The sequence below is a fragment of the Trichoplusia ni genome, chromosome 3 (assembly GCF_003590095.1).
Source record: "Trichoplusia ni isolate ovarian cell line Hi5 chromosome 3, tn1, whole genome shotgun sequence".
NCBI lineage: Eukaryota > Metazoa > Arthropoda > Insecta > Lepidoptera > Noctuidae > Trichoplusia > Trichoplusia ni.
The window spans coordinates 7,899,328-7,918,560 of NC_039480.1; the positions used below are offsets into that span (position 1 = coordinate 7,899,328).

General features: G+C 39.2%; 1 protein-coding gene across 1 annotated transcript in view; it reads left to right on the plus strand.

The window, feature by feature from the left end:
- Window positions 1–19,233, plus strand: part of LOC113508695 (microtubule-associated protein 1A-like) — a 65,591-nt gene that overhangs the window by 19,928 nt on the left and 26,430 nt on the right. Inside the window, exon 7 of the mRNA XM_026891779.1 lies at window positions 875–1,039. Within this exon, the coding sequence (XP_026747580.1) occupies window positions 875–1,039 (165 nt within the window). The remainder of the gene's footprint in view (window positions 1–874; window positions 1,040–19,233) is intronic.

Sequence of the window (19,233 nt, forward strand, 5' to 3'; positions counted from 1 at the left end):
ACGTTCCATGGCAGATAAAGTCCCGAAACGTTTACTCTAGTCCCCTCTACGGATGTCTTTAGAACTATCCTCAGATTTTCACGCAAGATTAGCCTCGTGTGGATTGGCTTGTGTCAGATACGCATACATTGGCCTGAATGGTACTGTTGAAAGTTGCTTAATATGATTTTGATGAGGTAGAACTATTAGACATACAACCGTAAACTTGCCAAATTTTACTTTTACTTAATTCCATGATAGTTTGTCTGGTGAATTGGGTAGACAGTTCCTTCTTAGCTAAGAAAAAAGAAATAAAAGCCTTTGATTTATACCTTTGTTACTAAAATGTAAAGTTACTTGTATTATTAATGTACATAATTATGCATTTAGCGACGTAAATAAGCGTAATTTAATTACGTATTGTTATGTGTGATTATAATCATACTTTCATTGTTTTGTCGAGAATGATATTGTTGACCAACATCAACCCTTTTACGCATAACTAGGGCGCGTTTTATTATCACTATTTTGCATCAAAATAAAAAGGTTTTATCGTTGGTGTTTTGTTTTCTTTGTTGGGTAATGTACAGCCTTATAAGAACTACTTAAATAACTATGTGTTATTTGTTTAGTATTTAAGTGCAAAAAGATTACAAAATTTTACCCTGTTAAGTTTATATTTTCTCGACGTTTAGTTCTTTGCTACTCTGCCTAAAGCAACTTGACTGCAAAATATGGTAATATAGTATGAATAACTCATCTAATAAAATCTCGAAACTCTCATAAAAGAGTCGGTTGACCAATAACTAACGATCGAACGAATTAAGATCAACCAAATTCTACGTTTTTTTTTTTAAGTGAGTTTCTTGTTAGTACACTACTTTTGCTTCCGCAGGTGATGCACAATACAAACCATACGTGACGGCGCGTCCTGAAATCGTGACCGTCGAAATGGATGGAGACGAGGACTTCGTGGTGGTGGCGTGTGACGGACTGTGGGACTTTGTCAGTGAAGACGATGTTGCGTTGGCTGTCTACAGACAAGTGGCGGCGGATCCCGGTAAGTCTAAAGATGAATAATAGGGCTTTCAGGTCTACGCTGTCTATTTTGTTTTAAGCTGTAATGAAAGAGATGTATAAAAATGAGTATACGAAAGTTAATGTCACGTAGTTAGGATCCGGTATGCGGTATTGAACGCCGATCTTTGCTAGTCGAAGAGGCACATAAAGAAAATCATAAGTGACGTTAAAGAACATGCGTTTGCGGATCATTTGTGATATGACACATAACGTGTGGTGGGTTTTGCACGGTAACCTATAAAATTCGGCTATTTTCGCAGTCAAGGAGAACTACGTATATTATGTCCAAATAAGCTCAGAATTTGATTGTTGCGCTGAACTCAGCTTGGTGTGTTGCACGTAGCTGTTTTTATGGTTTTTCTGATGCTCAATTTTTTCTTACAAATTAGTAGCAATCTGAGTGGATAGCTTTTAGACATATTCTTTGTTTGATTGATTCCGGCATTGAAAATAAGTGCCAAATTTAATGCAATTTTCTTCAACTACGGTTGTCAATAGAATAATAAGAAATTTGGCAGCGGCATCTCTTCGATTGTTGTCAACAGAAATTATGTTGGCATATAGAATATTAATTTGAAGAAACTGTCGTCAAAAGGTGTGATTAATTTTGTTATTTGGAAATGTTTAAGTACTTAAAGTTTTTTTACATAAAGTGAAACTGTAAATCTAAATCTTGTGAAACCACAGTAATAAATAACTTTGCAAATTATTTCGTCGCAAACTCTTAAGTCTTATTTAAAAAATGTTAATGGCTTAATGTTTGCTAACGCCTGGTATAATTTAGCAAGTATGCCGTGTGTAATGCATTCACGTACGCAACATATTTACGGAACCGGTTCGTTTACGTTTGTGCAATGTTTGCTATCTATCAATCGCGCCGCGTCGACCTTGAGCCTCATAACACTTACACAATAACATGACTCACCGCGACTCACCAGACAGGATAAAATGACAATTAGCCGTCAAAACAACCTGCAAGGTCTAATGAGCTGACTATGAACATAGGCAGGCGCACGTACGATTTGCTCCGGCTATTTGCAGAATTGCGGCATTAGCATAACAATACTATTGTTGAAAATCGCTTACTATAATGTATTGGTTGCTAATTTTTGCAGCGTAATGACAACAGATCAGGTAACAAAGCATTTTGGCTGTCGGCATCGGTTGGCACGGATCAAGTGTGATTATGTTGTCAGAAAGGGTCACATGATTATGACGCGCACATTTGTCGTGAACCGAGTGCCCTCTTTGGAACATTGAGAGGAGATCTTTGACACATATTGTCCCCCCGTGTTTCTCCCGCTCGATAGAGCCGCGCGCTCTTGCCGGGAGGGTCTACCTACGTATTATGGTTAGAACAATAACTTTGGCGCTCTCAAATCTCTGTGAAGTGTCTTTAACGCGACGCTTACGGCGATAAGAGCTTTCTCGTTGTTCAAAAGAATTCTCCTTTGTTTGTAAATATGAAAGTTTGTATTGTGCCACTGTTGAGTAAAACAGGGTTTGTGGGAGATTTTTTAATCAGTTGTAGTGGAAGGGGAAAAGTTTCATGTTATTATTTTATAGTGGCAACTTACACAAGAAATAACTTAATTTACTTTAGTGTCAATGCAAGGCGTTTGAAGGTTGTATGAATCAACTAAGGAGAACCTTCTAATCTTACTAACATCATGCTGAAGTTTGATGACTGATAAGATAATCGAAAAAAAAAAGCAGTGAAACAAAACAGTCATTTTCTTTTGTCCGTTAAATCATAATACTTGTTAACATTAATGTCATAATTGGGTTTTATTCTGTTCTAAACTATAATGCGACCCTTCAACACTCTATATTGTCACCACATTTGATACGGAGGGTGCCCCTTTACAACATTATACGCCCAGGCCTCTATTGACATTCTACTCAACCAACGTCTTAATTAATCTAATATATCTTTATGAAGATATTCGTTAATAATATTATTTGTAACAATATACCCATATTATTGTTTTGGCAAAGAAAACGAACAGCAATATTTCACTGTCAGAAAAACAAGCAGAAAACGCGACTAAATAATTCATAAATTTGCTTGGGGGCTTATTGTTTTAGGACATTTCTTTTCTTTCCTTATTGTTGGTAAATCTTGGAGATAAATTTAATGGTATTACAAGGCGAAGCTATTGAATCGGAAACCCAACACCTGTAGTGTAACGCCTTCCCCGTCGCGCCGGCACTCAGGTCTGCGCAGGTTTCTTTGTTTGAATAGGTCTTGCGAAAAAACCAGTCGAACAATAAGAGTGTATTTTATGTTCCGTAACGAGATTGCCGCGGTGCCTAGATTTCAGTCGGCCTGCGGTCAGCCCCACAATATTGTTGCGTAATTGCGTCGGAAGTGGGGAAGTGGAGAAATTGGATACTTCGTGCTGCCCCCTGTCGGAGCCCTGCCGCGGCCTTCCCCGGCACCGATACGAAGCCTTTCTAATTATAACTTTTCTAATAAACTGCATGTAAATACAGCCGTTTCTCATTGCTTTAAAATTACAACAGAACAGAAAATCGAACAGGAAATAATTCACTATAATATGCAATCTATTCTCGTTGTAATTAACTTTCCAGCTAATAAGCCGTTGATCTCATTCTTTGTGAATTCTAGTTCGTTTTATGTTTACGTTACGTTTGTTATTCGTCGAATCCTTTCGTGTCCTTCCAGTCGCCTGCCCCGACGGACACTAGACCCGTTTTATTGGATTATGCGATTTAAATGTTGAAACAGCCGCGTATTCAGATAGGGGAGGCCACTCGTCACTAATACACCGGGGGCTTTGGATTAAGACCCTTGGTATCATGTCCACTTAAATTTGGCCTTTACTGCGAAATATTAGAGTTTAGGTTCGACCATTGAACTCGTTGTAGTAGGGTTTGTGTGACGTCGGTCAGGTGTAAGTCCTGTCGTAACACTTTCTCCTGCCATTCTACTCGTGCGGAAACCCCGTCTGTCTGTGCGACTAGTCTGTATGAGAATTTATTTTAGAAATAGCTAGTTTAAATAAATTGTGTACAAATGTTATAACATTATGACAATGTATCTTAAATTGAGTACAAATAGTGTGTGGTTTTGTGAAGCTCGATGCGCGGTGGCGAAGCGGTGTCGCAGCGATCCTAGCGATAACATTGTGTTGATAGAGCGATAAACGATTGATACGCTGGGTGGACAAGCACGCACCAGTGCTCGTGCCATCGCGCCACTATAAACTTAATTGAAACTATGAAAGCTATTTTGATTTTTTACGAAATTACTATTTATTCTTTATAAAATGCCCCTTAAAGCGGTTTTAGAAAATGCTGAAATTACCGGCTGTTGTGTTAACCAATCAAAAGGTATATCTGTTACCTGTATCTGATCGTACAAGAGGATCGTATCTAGGTAAAGTGTATAAGTACTGTATACGTAGGAAATTGAAACTGGCTGCTATGTAAATCATAATTTGATCTTAATTGATTTATTTTCAAACCTACCTAACCAACCTATTCCCTCGATCTAATTCAGTCCCAAATATGCGCGACTTTCAAAGAATGTTAAAACTATTGTAACTATTTCTTATTTATACCTTGTTTCTCGTAAATAACGAAGTCGTGGAAGCTTGTGTTAGTTGGCACCGCGGCCGTGCGGCCACGCAGCTGTCAACCTTGACTCTGTTAGACCTCTCCGTTATTTGCCAACTTTCATTCATTATCTTACGAACGAATATCATACGGATGATAATCAATTTGATTTCGGTATCTGTTTGTTTACAACAACAAAATCTGTTTTGTTTGGGTGAGTTCGGTGAGAAAACGTCTGTACACGAACATTGTTAATGTAGCGTTTTGTTTAATACCAAATTCTGAATTTAGAAAGCAAAGCATGACACTTTGAAGACGTTGAGTCTCTTAGATTCAGCAAACGTTTAATTAATTTAGACTTTCGGCTCCTGATCTGTCTAGTGCTGATGAGAAACAACAAAAACTATCATCCTAAACTAGACTTCATTAAAAGCATGACGAAAAAATACCGATACCATTATTGAAATAATGATATGCCTCTCTCCTATGATCAATTATCTCCAGTCTAAAATCACTTCGAGACTTCCGAGTCTGTGCCATTACCTAGCCACCGCTTTACAGTTTAGGTCGTTGACGGGCCATTCACACGTATGCATTTTAAGAGGCGATGTGATGTCGTTAACGCCACAGTAGCACAGGAACTACCGACCTAAATACACTTAATAAAAGATAATTGTGCGCTTAGACAATTACCCTAGCTGAGTCTCTCATCTCTGACATACTACCGTACAAAATTGTATGGAAATACCAGAAGAAAATGATATAAACGCACCGTTTAAAAGAGAATGTGTATTGATTAATGAGAGTGAGCCCTAGTTGTTAAACAAGGCGTGGACTATCGCGGGCTCGTTAGCCGGCCGCCGAGAGATTGTAGACAAGAACCGCCCTTTCTTATTCAGACGATAGAATAAAAGGTGCCCTGAAATGCACTCAGTACTGCGACAGTATTTCCATCGCGAAATTAACTTAAATTCAAGAAACAAAACGGTTAATTTAAAATAACTCGAATAACAATTAAGAAGGAAACGTTGTAAGACCAGTTTTTAATAAGTGTTTTGAGAGCTCTCTTTGCATTATTTTAGATTTTTTTCTGTTTATGAAGATTACTTTTGCCTAGCAAGAGTCAGTATTCTCAGACCGGATGTTATTTATTTAATTTGAATTTTATTATTCCATAAGTTCTTCACATCCGTTTATTATAATTTTAGTATTCATTAAATTACCTACAAGAAGAAGCCCTTTTCTTAAACTAACAATTAAAATGCACTTAAATTCCACTTTCTTAGGTAGATATTGTGGAAAGTGTACGTCTGGTTCCCTACGAAAGCAATTTAGTTTCGGTCCACATGTCATATCGGGCGATTGGATGCGAGCGAGGCGCGCGGCCAGCGAGGTGCGCAGGCGACGGCGACGCTCGATCAATTTGCATTGTAAACACGGCGATGACCGGCCCGGGCGCATGCCTCGCTTGACTAATGCCATGCCTCATCATCACACCTACCACCACTCGCTTATTTTTAGCATCCCGCACTAATAATAGATAGACCAGTCAGACTTTACCACAGATTTTAAACTTTCAAACGTATACTCTTCTGAGTGCTAAGCATAGTGATAATTAGCATAATAGTAGTCTTTAAGTTATTTATCGGTGTATAAATTGCAAGTCCCCGTTAAATCGCAGTAATCGCGAGCTTGTCAACCGGCTTGCTAAATACAGTTTGTTTATGTGATTACAGGAGGATGCAACCATTAATTAGCATGCTTATTAGTAGGAAACATCACTTTGATTACAGATAGAAAGTTAGCGCTGAAATTTATTTTATTAAGCATCTCATTCAAACAGGTTTCGAGAATGAGAGAACTTTGCCTGAAAAAATTTCGAAATATTTTGAACAACATAATTTCAGTACAGTATAAATAACAGATACATAATCGCAATGTAGGTTTTCCCCTTTCAGCATTATTTAGCTTCAAGTGATAACACATAAATCGATAGAAATTAAATATAAATTACATTAAATATAAATATAAATTACATATGACGTTGAATACGCATTTACCTGATCGTACTGATGTCAGGTTGTTATCCCAAAGCTGGTGACGTAATTCATCATATTAAAACCTTTTTTAATAAGTCAGTGCTCTTGCCACAATATTGTTGGAGGGTTGCTTTATCTGTAATGATTATGTATTTCGCAGTCGAGTGGTCTCGCTGCACGGCGCGCGGCGAGGGGTGCGATCGCAATAAAAGTGCAGAGTTTGTTCACGAGAGGGCCGCGCTTGTTACACGCGCCCACCACCTTTGACAGGCGCATTTTTATTGCGCCGCCCCTAACCCCGTACACACTACACTACACTTGCGTATTCGAACCTAGAATCACAAATGTATTTAGAATACATTAAGAGACTCTTGATAAAGTAAAGCCAAAACCATTGATACAGAATATAGTTGTGGAAGTTTATGTTTTGAGGTATTGTTGAAGTTTCTGGCTATTTGATTTATGTATTCATGGTCAGTGATAATGTAAAAGTTTTGGCAGTATAGTTAATGTCGGTAAAAAATTTCCTGTCCATTTATCTATACTTATTATAAAAATATCTCTGATATTCCTCGCAATGTTCCTCAGCGAAAACAAAACTGAAAAATTTTGAAAGTAGCTAAAATTTATGTAACTTAAAATTAAAGCATTCATTTCTTATGAAAGACGGCAAGGACTGACGTCCCCAATTTGTCTCTTTTTGTCGTTACAAGCAGTCCCCTTCGGAGGGCTGATAAAGAACACCGTAATCCTTTCAATCGAATAACGGGGGATTACAGAGGCGCAATTTATGCGGGCTATGGGAATCCGTGTGAGCTTAAATTGTGTTCAAAATTAAAAATAAAAGTGTATAATCATCATGATGTTACGTACATACGTATGTGCGTTGTGGCCGATGACGTATGTGTATGGAAACATTGCACATTTTAATTTTACTTCGTCGTAAATTCTATGTTGGAAGGCGGCCAAATATACAACGTCTCATGCGGTAGTTCCGGTACCACGTGGGTGGCACTAGTCGCCCGCTCTTTCATATCAGTAACAACAAGATTGCACATTTTGATACGCGTTTGTGATCATATGTTATTGCCACTTTATGAGCGCCGTGACAGACGTTGACCCGACCGACAATGTGATAACATCTAGCTTGTTAAAATGATATTTTAGTTATGATTAATGTATTTCGAATAGAGGAATAGCGGAAAAGGCTTCAAAGTTTAGACTATGATGTTTTTATTGCCTCTTTTTCGGGGTTCTGCAAAGTTTTAGTAGACAAATGATTAAATCCGTGATATAGTGACGCCGTCACCAACAGCACATTTTCGTACGAAATTCAATACTGTGGTATCGTATACAATTGTGGACGAGTCCAGCCATAAATTATGTAATGGAATTGCTGATCAGATAGGACACGGGCCGCGACCTGTCTACTCCGGTTATACGATCGTTTTATCCGAGTCCCTTCGGGCTCCGCAGCATCGCTGGCCGGTGCCAGTGGTTTGACCCTAATGGTCGTATTCGCCTTTGTATCATATTATTTATTAACTGTTAAAATTTCACGACTTCTCTGGCTTGTACTGTCATTACGATACGCTCTCTGAAACCATCGTTTGTTATTGTCACAGAGCAAGCTGCAGCGGTGATTTATGTTAATGACGACAGCGACTGCATTTCGATAGCTTGAGGAATCAAACATTAAATATTGCATTATAACCAAAGGGGTACCCACATTATATTTAATAGTTCCTGAAATGACTGGCTGTTTATTTCCTTGGTACACATATGCAGCTCTGTGAAGCGTTGATTAGCACTTGGTTAATGTTAAGTCGAAGTACGTAACTAATGTAAACACTGATTTGTATAGAGGTTAACGACATGTAATGTGTTGAAACGTAATGTAAGCTCAGTTTACATGTTGCAAGTATCAGGTGAAAGTGGGCAGGGATAGTCTCTTAGCCTCGTACGTTTCTTCTTCGCCAATTAGTCCTGGTATCTGCACTAAGTCGTCGGCATGTAAGCGTTTGTCACGATACAGCGAAACTATCTAATTGAGTTCACACATGAACAATGCTTCAGAAAGCATCGCTCACTCCCAGCCAGCATAGCTCGGATGCATGTGCTCACTTACGTCATTTTATTGTGCTTAATTACCCTAATTAATTTAGTGCACGGTTAACGGACATGAGTAACGGAAAACGATTTATGTTTGAGCTATTTACAGATTACAAGATTTATATTTTTTGTAATGCTCCAAGAAACTACCCACAAAAACGAAAATCTCTTTTCTTGTATTAAAATCTGTATGCGCCACTTTGTTCTTATGAAAGCTGTAAAATCAAACATATAACTGCCATGGCTTAACGCAATAAGTAAACAGGTATTATAACACACGGCGAGTCATGCGCCTTAACTTGTCGTTGCGTTTACAGTAATCTCTTATAAATTAAACTCTGTCAGCGTATATGGAAGTCTTTTTCATTTTTAAATCCGCCCGCACGTTTTTTATCGAATGAATTTGCATGGAATGGTACTAGTTTGCTAAACAGTCTGTGTTTGTTGAGCTCTGCTGGGTTTGATCATGTTTGCGCTTCGCCATTGTGCTGCCTGCGGATGGTGTAATCTGACAACTGATCCTCCCATAAGAGAGGCTTGGGCTTTATTTAATTTGGAACAGGATCTGCCCGAACTTTTGAGACCATCACGTTCCTAGCGCGAATTTTGTCGGCAAATTCTTGTGCTTCAAAATGAAGTGTAGTCATAATAAACTTTCCTTAATTTGTCTGACTCTAGCAGTGGTTATGTACGCTATCATCGCAATACGTTCCGACGCGGTTCGTGTAACGCACTTCTACAATAGACTGTTTTGCGAACCTCAGTTCAATGACCTAACAATTTTTGTACAATCGCCCTCTAAATTATGAAAGACGCTAAAGTCTGGCCTTATCGAACTAAGAATCACAATGGCGGTTTTTTTCGCTACTAAAGCGATGCACAATTTTGGCCAAGAATGCTAAGATCAATGTGACATGTTATCATAATAGGAATAGTTATGATGTATCGAAAGCTTACCACTGAAGTTCATTAGGTACACTTATTAATAAATATCACACGCGTGAGTAATGTCCCGTAATTGGCGACAGAGGCTATCGCCACTAAATAAAGACGCCGTGACATCCGCCCAAGTAACAGTACAGAAATGATAATATATAGAAATTATTATAGATTGAAAGGCATTTAGTCAAATTTCATATTAAATGTGATGTTGAAAGGTGTTTACATTTCCTGGGTCTACATTTCCTGTAGAAAATGCGTGAAGAAATTTCAAAGGTTCTGTCGACGAGCTTGCTCAATGGATCTATTGATTTATTGTGCAAAATAATGGTTGGTTGAAGCGCGCATGAGTCATATTGTCTTTATAATAGCTCCAGCTAGACAATTATGAGGCATGGAGTCGGCTGGCCGCGAGCATTGTCGCCTCATTGGGATTCAGCACGACTTCATGTGGACCAAACTTCACCTTATCCGGCGAACTCGTAATGTCTCCATTGTTTACCAGATTGGTATAATCCACGAATACTTTGTCGCTTGTAATCGATTGCTAAATCGATATGTCGTTATATGCATGTACGGTCAATCTGTATGATTTATTTGAAATCTAAACTACCAACATCTAATCACCCATATCAAAACGAAATTTTGCAAGTAACTTACATAGTTACATTTTCATATTTTTGGCGAAAGCAAGACTTTTAGAAAGGCTAATTGTTTCATGAGAGTAGACTACATAATTTTATGCAAGTTATTCACGGCACTTGTTCATTCGCAACTACATTTGTAGCTCCATATATCTATTCATGTTTTACATTTGATGCGCTAAGGTAATGGTCGCCGCGAATAACAAAATGATTTTCTAGATATTGTTTTTCCAACTTGCAATTTTAGATTATTAGATTTTTTATCGTACACTCTACTTGACCAGTAATGTTATAATATGTTATATCGGAAAGTGTACTCTTTATCTCACATTATTTAGATTAAACTTCATACTCATAATTTTGCTAACTATGTATATTTAGACGTTTACTCATGATATACCTGGAAAAACTAATATCTATTGTGTATCGTATGGGTGGGTACATGATGGCATAAGTGATGTTGGTTATAATAAAAGAGGAAAAGGCGCTGTGGAAACTAAACTAAAACAGTTGATGTAGGTAGATATTACAATTTGGTTATATCGAAATAGTGCAACTGGAATCTTTAATAACTAATGGAATTGCAACAAAATTTTCGTGTTTCTAATTTTGCCAGTGTTGCTTGAGCGAAGTGACAGAGTATTGTTATTACGTCAGTTTTGCGGCAATTTCACGGCTGGCGCCTTTGAACTGTTCCTCGTGGAAAAGTGAAGTGCGAAGTTTCGGCGAGGCGGCGCGGCGGCGCTCGGTGCGGCGGAGCGTGGCCGCCGCCGGGGTCGTCGCCTGACGGATAGTCGCCATCTTCGATGTTACCACTTCTTTCAGTGTCTTACTGATTACTGTTAACATATAAGGGTTATAATCGTTGGATAGGCAAATAAGAGCAGTAAAACTTACCTGTTGGTGGGATGTTACTGCAATTAACTAGTGCTTTATAGAACAGCTATAGTTTAGCAAATAAATTGCAAGGTGCATTATATTCTGGAGGTTTCTGTGCTCGGCGACAGGCGGTAGCATAGCATCTGGAGGGCGCTAGTGGCGGCGCGAGGGGGCGGCGGGGTGCGCTCGGGCGCTGCACCGGGCCCGCGGCGCGCCGGCCGCCAGTCCCCGAGACACCGGCCGCGCGAACGGCCACCGCGATACCGCACTCCTCGCGACCCTCCGCGTCTCGTTCTGTTTAGTGACTCCGCCCGCCCAGGACCAGCGGCGCTCGCACCCCTGTGCTGACATGTGAGTCTAGCCACTAGACAGCGTACCCGCGACGCGCAGGCCCGCGCGCCCCGCGCCTAGCGCACGACTGGCATCGCTCGCCGGTGTCTAGCCGCCGGCCGGCCGGCTTTTCACATAACCTCTTAGTGGTGCTTATTTATTATTAAACTAACATTTTCAGTGATGGGTGTTGTTTACTATAGGATCGCTTTAAGCTAATACGTATTCAGTGATGGAATTTCATGCTTTCGATGTATACATTTCTAATACGCGTGTATATTAATGCTTTAAATTATCACAATAATTGATTAAGTATAGCAATACTATGAATAATTGAATATCTACACAATTTGTAGGTGAAACTAAATCAGATACACATAGATTTGTGATTTATTTCTAAGAAGAAAATTGGAAAGTGTCGAGAAAGTAATCATAATGTGTTAGAAGATAATGGTGGCTATTCTTGGTGACTAATATGCGTGCGCGCCACTTGTGTATGAAAATACAATTAAAATCACGAATAGCTAAGCATTTAGCTGTGGTTAAAGCTTCGCGTGACAGCGTCGGCTCACACCGGCACGAGTGGCATGACTAATTAATTAAACTAATCCCTTAAAGAGCAAGATGGTAGGCAGCGTAGCCATAACAAACGGTCGCAGTGAATGGTTAGTTTTCGATTAGATTAATTAATATAATTCCCGTTGGACGGAGGCGATCACGCGAGCGCCTAGTGTGTAGTTCGCAGCTTGATGACCGTTCCCTAGCGAGAGCCGGCGCCGTCGGCGCGCGGCCGGCGGCCGGTGGCCAGCGCCGGACCGCGCCGCCGCACGTCGGAGGTCTACGAACCTACCGTGGAAATGGGATTATTGCACGACGGACTTAATGCTATTTCGCGCTCGTTCTGCTTCGCAATGAATATCTGAATCTAATTTAGAAATATATTAAGTCCATTTTTCCAAAATTGGTCTTTCCATCCATTCACAGCCATAGTTATAAAACTATGAAAATAGTTTTAATGAAACTCCCAATAGTCTCATCTAAGATCTTACAAGAGAGCCGTGTAAAGAACGAATCGCAAATCGCGTGCATCGCGCCTGTGTACTTACTACTTGATTAATAAGACGTTGCGCGACAAAAACCACGTCTTTTGGTATTTTGCTTCGGTTTTTGCATGGTAGGTAAAAGTTTCTAATTATAAAGTTGTGTCGTAAACATGCATAGCTTGGCTGGCGGAAGGATCGACAATTCGTTACGATGATCAACAATTCACCACCACGTAACAGCTTTGCACATGCAACCCAATTCTGATGCACATTATGTATTGAATATGTAATTTAAACACCAAGTAAACGGAAACACTCATTACATACGGTTACTACATTTAAAAGTTATGAAAATAACAGTTACAATTTCTTTCATCTTCAATTATTAAACACACTTAAGGAATTTATTAAATATTTATTAACCTCGACCTTTGTTGATAACTGTTAACATAATGCTGGAAGTACATGATAACTACAAATTAATAATACGCGATTTGGCAAGACACCTAGTAAACCCGTGTTAGATAAAACGTATAGCTATTCTAATTAAGCGTAAATTTAATTAATAATCAGCAAGTGTCAAAGAATAAAACACTTTGGAAAGTGCGTATCATCTGGTTCATTGTTAAGTATCATTTTCACCATTTCTGGTGACTTTCTACCGATATATCTGAGTTGGTGCAATCGACCTCGTTCGGCCAGACGGTCGCACAAGACAGATGTATGTCCTATTGAGCTGTCGTAATGCAGACCACCTGATCGATCGGCGCTAATGCCTCCCTCTCCTCTCCCACACTAGGCTCCACAAATCACGGTAATCAATTTATGTCTACCAATACATAACTAAAACATCGACCAGCTTTATGCATAAAAACCCAATGTGTAAATCTGTATAAACATAATGCAACCTGATTCTGTCAGATGCCAGTTGCTAAATCTTTTGTGTATTATTTTTTGTGGTACTCAGTCGCGCAATATGGTAACCAGGATGGCTCATCGTTCACAGTAGGTATTCGGCGCTATTACAAAAACAGCTACTATGAATCATACTGATGTGCGAGAACGAACTGATTCAGATCTTTAATGGGGACCTCTGGGAAACTTCAGCGCGATCATGTGAACGATTCGCCGAGAGAGAGGGTTTTTGTAACATCTGAACATTGTTCTGTTCCATTTGCATACTGGTGCTATTAGCCTGTAGCGTCATTGTTTGGGCTATCTGTTCGTTATAATCTAGTATCAGAATGTTAAATACTTTGTTTGTGGGTCGGTTTCCCAGACTATTACCGTTCGCATTCAGAGCGTCATTAGGTACAGTTGCACGTGAAATATTCTTATGCTATTTGAGATGAACAATTCGGTGTTGCCGGGCGCTGCTGGTGAGGCGGCGGTGGCGGGCGGCGCGGCGCGTTATGATGAGAAATCACGGCAATCCCGCTAGCCACTGCTACGGTACTTTCTATGGCTGTTGATCTCCATTTAATGTGTTTCGTCTTGCCAATGCGGTCAATTAATCAGAGTTTATAAGTGTGCTGCTTTTTACTAGAAATATGAAAGACAATAAATAAGAATCAATAAAAGAGCTTTCAAAATGATTTGTCATTTTAGTTTTTCATGTTTATTGTGTAGCTTACATAGCATATAATATGCATATGCTAACTTTAGCATGAACATTATAATATAGGTCATATAAGTAGCAAAACCGCCAAAAGTATTTGTTTCATCAGCTGCCCAAATTGAGCCTAATACAGTTCTCATCAAGACACAAGTGTTCATTTACGTCATGTGACTAAGTAACCACACGATATCGAATTTTAATATCATACACGAGGACATGTGGTAACCACATTGTTATCACCAGTGCGAGATTGAATCGTAAGTTTAGGGACTAGAACACGCTTTGGTTTGTTATGACTGCGCGCAGGGCTGCGCGGTGACGTCATGGACAGCTGTAGGGCGGGTGACGTCACGTCTCGCCGCGGCCGTTGACCCCCTTCAACCCTCCTGCGCGCCGCGCGCCGCTCACTGCGCCCACATAGTACCTACACTACCTACAACTATGAATAAGTTATAGTATTATATACGGCCTGAACACTGCGCCGACCTAGGGCAACCTGAAATATACTGAATTTTATTTCAGCTCGGGCGTATTCAAAAGAGTGAACTTTTTTTTTATTTTTTCCTTTGCAAGCGTGCCTCGTTATTTGCCGGGGCACTTATTATGTAGCCGGTATCCGTATTTCACATCATGTCACAAGCTTTTTATAAGTTGCGGTTCGTTTTCATTTATATTATTTTTAGAAATGATGGTAAAAGTTGCGATTTCTGCGGAAAATAAACGTGTTCGATTATTTTCAAAAAGCAAAGAAATACTTGTTAGCCAATAACATTGACCCAGGCTTAAGATATAGTCATAACTTATGTACATTTTCATAACTATAAGCGGTTTTGTTATCAACAAATTACCGATATCGATAATAGCGTTGCAATAACTAATTCGGAAAACATTTATCATCGTTATCGATTTTACTTATTATGGAATTACCTAGAATCCACGTTTTTTTATAATGGAGGTGTAATAACGCGACCCCTGCGCTCTGCCACCCCACCTGGATCCGGGTATTTCTCGTGGGAGTTGTATTGTCGTTAATAATTACGAAAACGGTATCCCTCCTACGTAGCTAGCACGCCGAATAAGATTGCAATGAATATACTGCAGCTATCAGCCTCTTACGAAATATCCTTAACTTTTTGTTCGCTATATAAAAGTGCAAAATAAAAATAATACAGTTTCCTCGGGACAGACTTCTCAAAACTGTTTTCTTAAGTTTCTTAATTAAGAGTTACCGTTATAACTGTTATAAGTATAGCCTGTACAGCTGATCGGATATTTCGATGTATTGTTTAATAACTTTACTTTTATCATGCAGATCTTAAAGTAATTTCTAAATTCACGTGCATAGTTAACATCCGAGTTGGCAACAAATTATGTATAAGGTAATTAAGACTGTATGCTAATTACTATAAAGTGCATTATATAGTAAACTTTTACCTCTTTTATAATATTCAGTATTAAGCGTCACGCAAAGTGATCTCCACCCAACATTTTAATTTCTACCACCTTCATGCATACTCTTAGAGATTATACATAATAGAGAGTATGTAGTATAATTTAATGCTTTCGTTTTTGTCATTTCACCGTACATAATTCTTTATGATAAACTTTCTCGTGTGTTCAGCAGCAACTATGAATATGATAAGATCTCCGTTTTGCCGCCACCGATTTCATATTGTGGGCTACTTTGCTCCACCTATGTATTAAATTCAAAGCAATACTCAACTTAGTTACAGTCTTGCAGCCTTCGTACAAAAAGCGCACATTTGTTGAGGTTAGACTTTTATTGTAATCTTATTGCCGGCGTAAAGCTTTACGATACCCGTTCTCAACAGTTTACCTTTTTTATACGCAGTTTCTGTTCGTTCTCCATTGTAAATTAAATTGAGAGCTACAATTAATTCTGTAAAAAATATCGCTGCCTATTCGACCTTGATTTTTTTGTTGCTTTGTTGGTATATTTCAAAAACACTTGTTGTTGGGTATTAAGCTAGACACTACATTATCTTTTAAAATTTCAACTCTGAAAACTGCATGTTGCCTTTGATTGTGGTTAATATTACGTATCGAATTCGTTTTGCCATTAGACTATAAGCTGTCCACGGGCAGGTATTTTAGATTACATGCACGTATCCTCAGTTCCCTCAATGAGGGCTGGCTATAGACTTGCTACGTGAGGAAATGTCCCCCGGGCCGAGGCGCGAACTCCTATATCTATCGATTACAGGCGCAACGTAGACTGCATCTAACAGGACTCAAGACAAACAAACAAGTTTTAAACTAAGTTTACTTCCTACTTTGTCTGTTGAAGTGTTCGTTAAATAAGTTGAGCACTCTGAATATATTCTTATTGTGAAGAGACTTATTTAGAGAGTTACAAGAACAGTTTGAGTGCACGCAAGTGCAGTTCCACGTCTTTATGTCTTAGTCATCGATAAACAATAAACAAAATGGCGAGCTTTCTAGATTCTATTCGTAAAAGTGGAAAGCCACTGACGGTGCAAATGTTTAACATTAATTGGCTTTATACTTAACAAACGGAGTCGAGTCAGCTTCGGCAGTAGGGGAGGCTGACTGCGGCTCATTAGTGTACTGAAGTGGATCACAGTTTTAATTGCCGTCGACAACTACCTGCATAACTACAACCATTACGTACTTAAATAAACTCAAAGAGACTAGTAATTGCAGCATTTGCACTCGAAAAACTGTTTGGATGGAATAACAAGTTGTTTGAAATAATTACGAGAATTGTTGGAAACTTAGCGATTCGAGTGCTCTCCTCCTCTGCAATTTGATAATAATTAGTTTTGTCTTATGACTGTTGGGTGTAATTTATATTCCCTGGCGCACTTTCTTTATCCGGTTGTCAATCTAAGCAGCGATACACGCATAAGAGTAATGAGATTGCTAGACTAAGTCGTGACTGCGACTACAGGAGTCCAGACGGTTCTCTATATATCTCCATTTAAACACGCTTTTAGCGGTTTTATGCATGCTTAAAGCATGTTGAGGCGTGATCTAGTGATTAAGAATAATTTAATGCAAATTACCAGAACTTTATTGAGTTGATCTCATTTTTATTTTATTAAAAATACTTCTTAAACACTCATAAAGCCAGTATGCAGTTGATGTAGAGGTTATTTTTTTTCTTTACTTGTCAATATTTTTAAACTTAGATCAACTGTCTTAAAGACGTAACGGTAAAATAAATAAGAGCACTAAAACTGCTGTCTACTGCTATCACAACACCATATTTTAAGAACACCATTAACGTCTCGTTTCTTTTAATGACGCCTGTAGTAGGGTCGACACAAAAGCGTGATTCGGGAAAGTAAAACTGTTTCCGTTTTCATGTAATCTATGGATTTACAGACATGTTGCATTCCGAACGAATATCGGTACATTCCGCACGTGACTAGTGCTACGCTGATGCCCACCCTTCCATGCTCCGTTTTAATTATTCGTGCTGTTCCGTTATAATTATGCAATAGTGTCTTGCGTTTATTTTGCAATGGATGAAAATATTCAGCATTTAACTGAACATGCGATAAGTACGTCATAATGTCCTTCAAACATTCATATTTAAAGGACATGTTGCCGTGCAAAAACTAAGTTCATTTGGTTATATAAAATTTGCCGAAAATACGAGTTACGTGACAACAAATTATAATTATTAATATTCATGTGTCGTGTTTATTAACGTGATCCGAGGTGTCGTTGCATGTGGGGCGTGCTCGCTCATACCCATATTTACATTTCGTGCACAGGAGCGGCTTGATTTACTGGCCCTCCGCCGGCCGGGGGACTTGAATTAGTGCGCTGTCATATGTCACGCGACATTTTTATTTTGTTTCTCGCGCACTGTACGCCTGCCGGCTTATTTCGCTCAAAATCTCGATTCTTGAGTTCGTCACAAGCTATTTATAAACGCGCCATATTTAGAAGAGTTCTTCACGCCCGGTTTTATCGCCGCTTCGCACCTCTCCTTAAGAACTGTAGGCTCGGATAAGTCATCCCTTTTCAAACGTAAATTAAAAGTCAGTTGTTAGCTGTAACCTACAACGCTTTCTAATAAACTGCTTTCCGAAACAGCCCAATAGCCTGATTTCATTTCGACTGTCACTCGAGGTGTTATTAGAAAGAAGAGAAGTGACAAGATTAATAGTAGCTACGTTGGTCAATAACGATTCGGGCTTGGGGCGCACTTCAAAAGACTCGAGGGTGATTGATGCTCCAGTATCCCCTTGATGAAACACAGAACTCCCACAAACGCTCCATGTGTCCACTGAAGCCAATTTGTGGCTTATTACTGAGATTGGCATCCTTTGACAAATTGACATTGAAATAGATTACCATTTAACTAACTATATTTACCGTCTTTGTCAGATAAGCACCCTAATTTGGTATTTTATTAAACGAATCTGATTATCTATAACTTGAAAGGACGACAGTATTTCGCAAAATAAATGTCGCAATAAAACTGATCGGCTTGTGGCATGAGCGCGACTACACCGAAAGCGTCTCGGCGCCGGCGCGACGTCCTGTCACCATTTGTTTCCACCCTTCTTTTTGCTTTACATTTAATGATATTATTATGTACAACGTATTCCATATTAAAATCTGTAATATTGAAACCTAACCTGTTTCAAGTGTTAAATTGTGTTATGAAATAGTATTTTATGATGACTATAAATCGATAGGAAATATAAAGGTTTTATTATGGGACAATGTATTACAGAACTACGTATTTGGGTATACCTAATAGACAATAGAATATCCGAGTGGTCACGTACTGGATGATGTAAGCGTCGATTTCCTGCGAGCTGCGCAAAGCACTGCTGGATGAGCGTGTGGCGTGCGCTTGCCTGCTAATTAGTCGCGCTGACGTCATCCGTGGGGAGCGTGGCTTCGGCTCGCCATTACCGGAGGCCTTCGCGCGGAAACGACAACGACCGACGCTTTCTCTGTGGCTGCAGCAACTCTGCACGCTG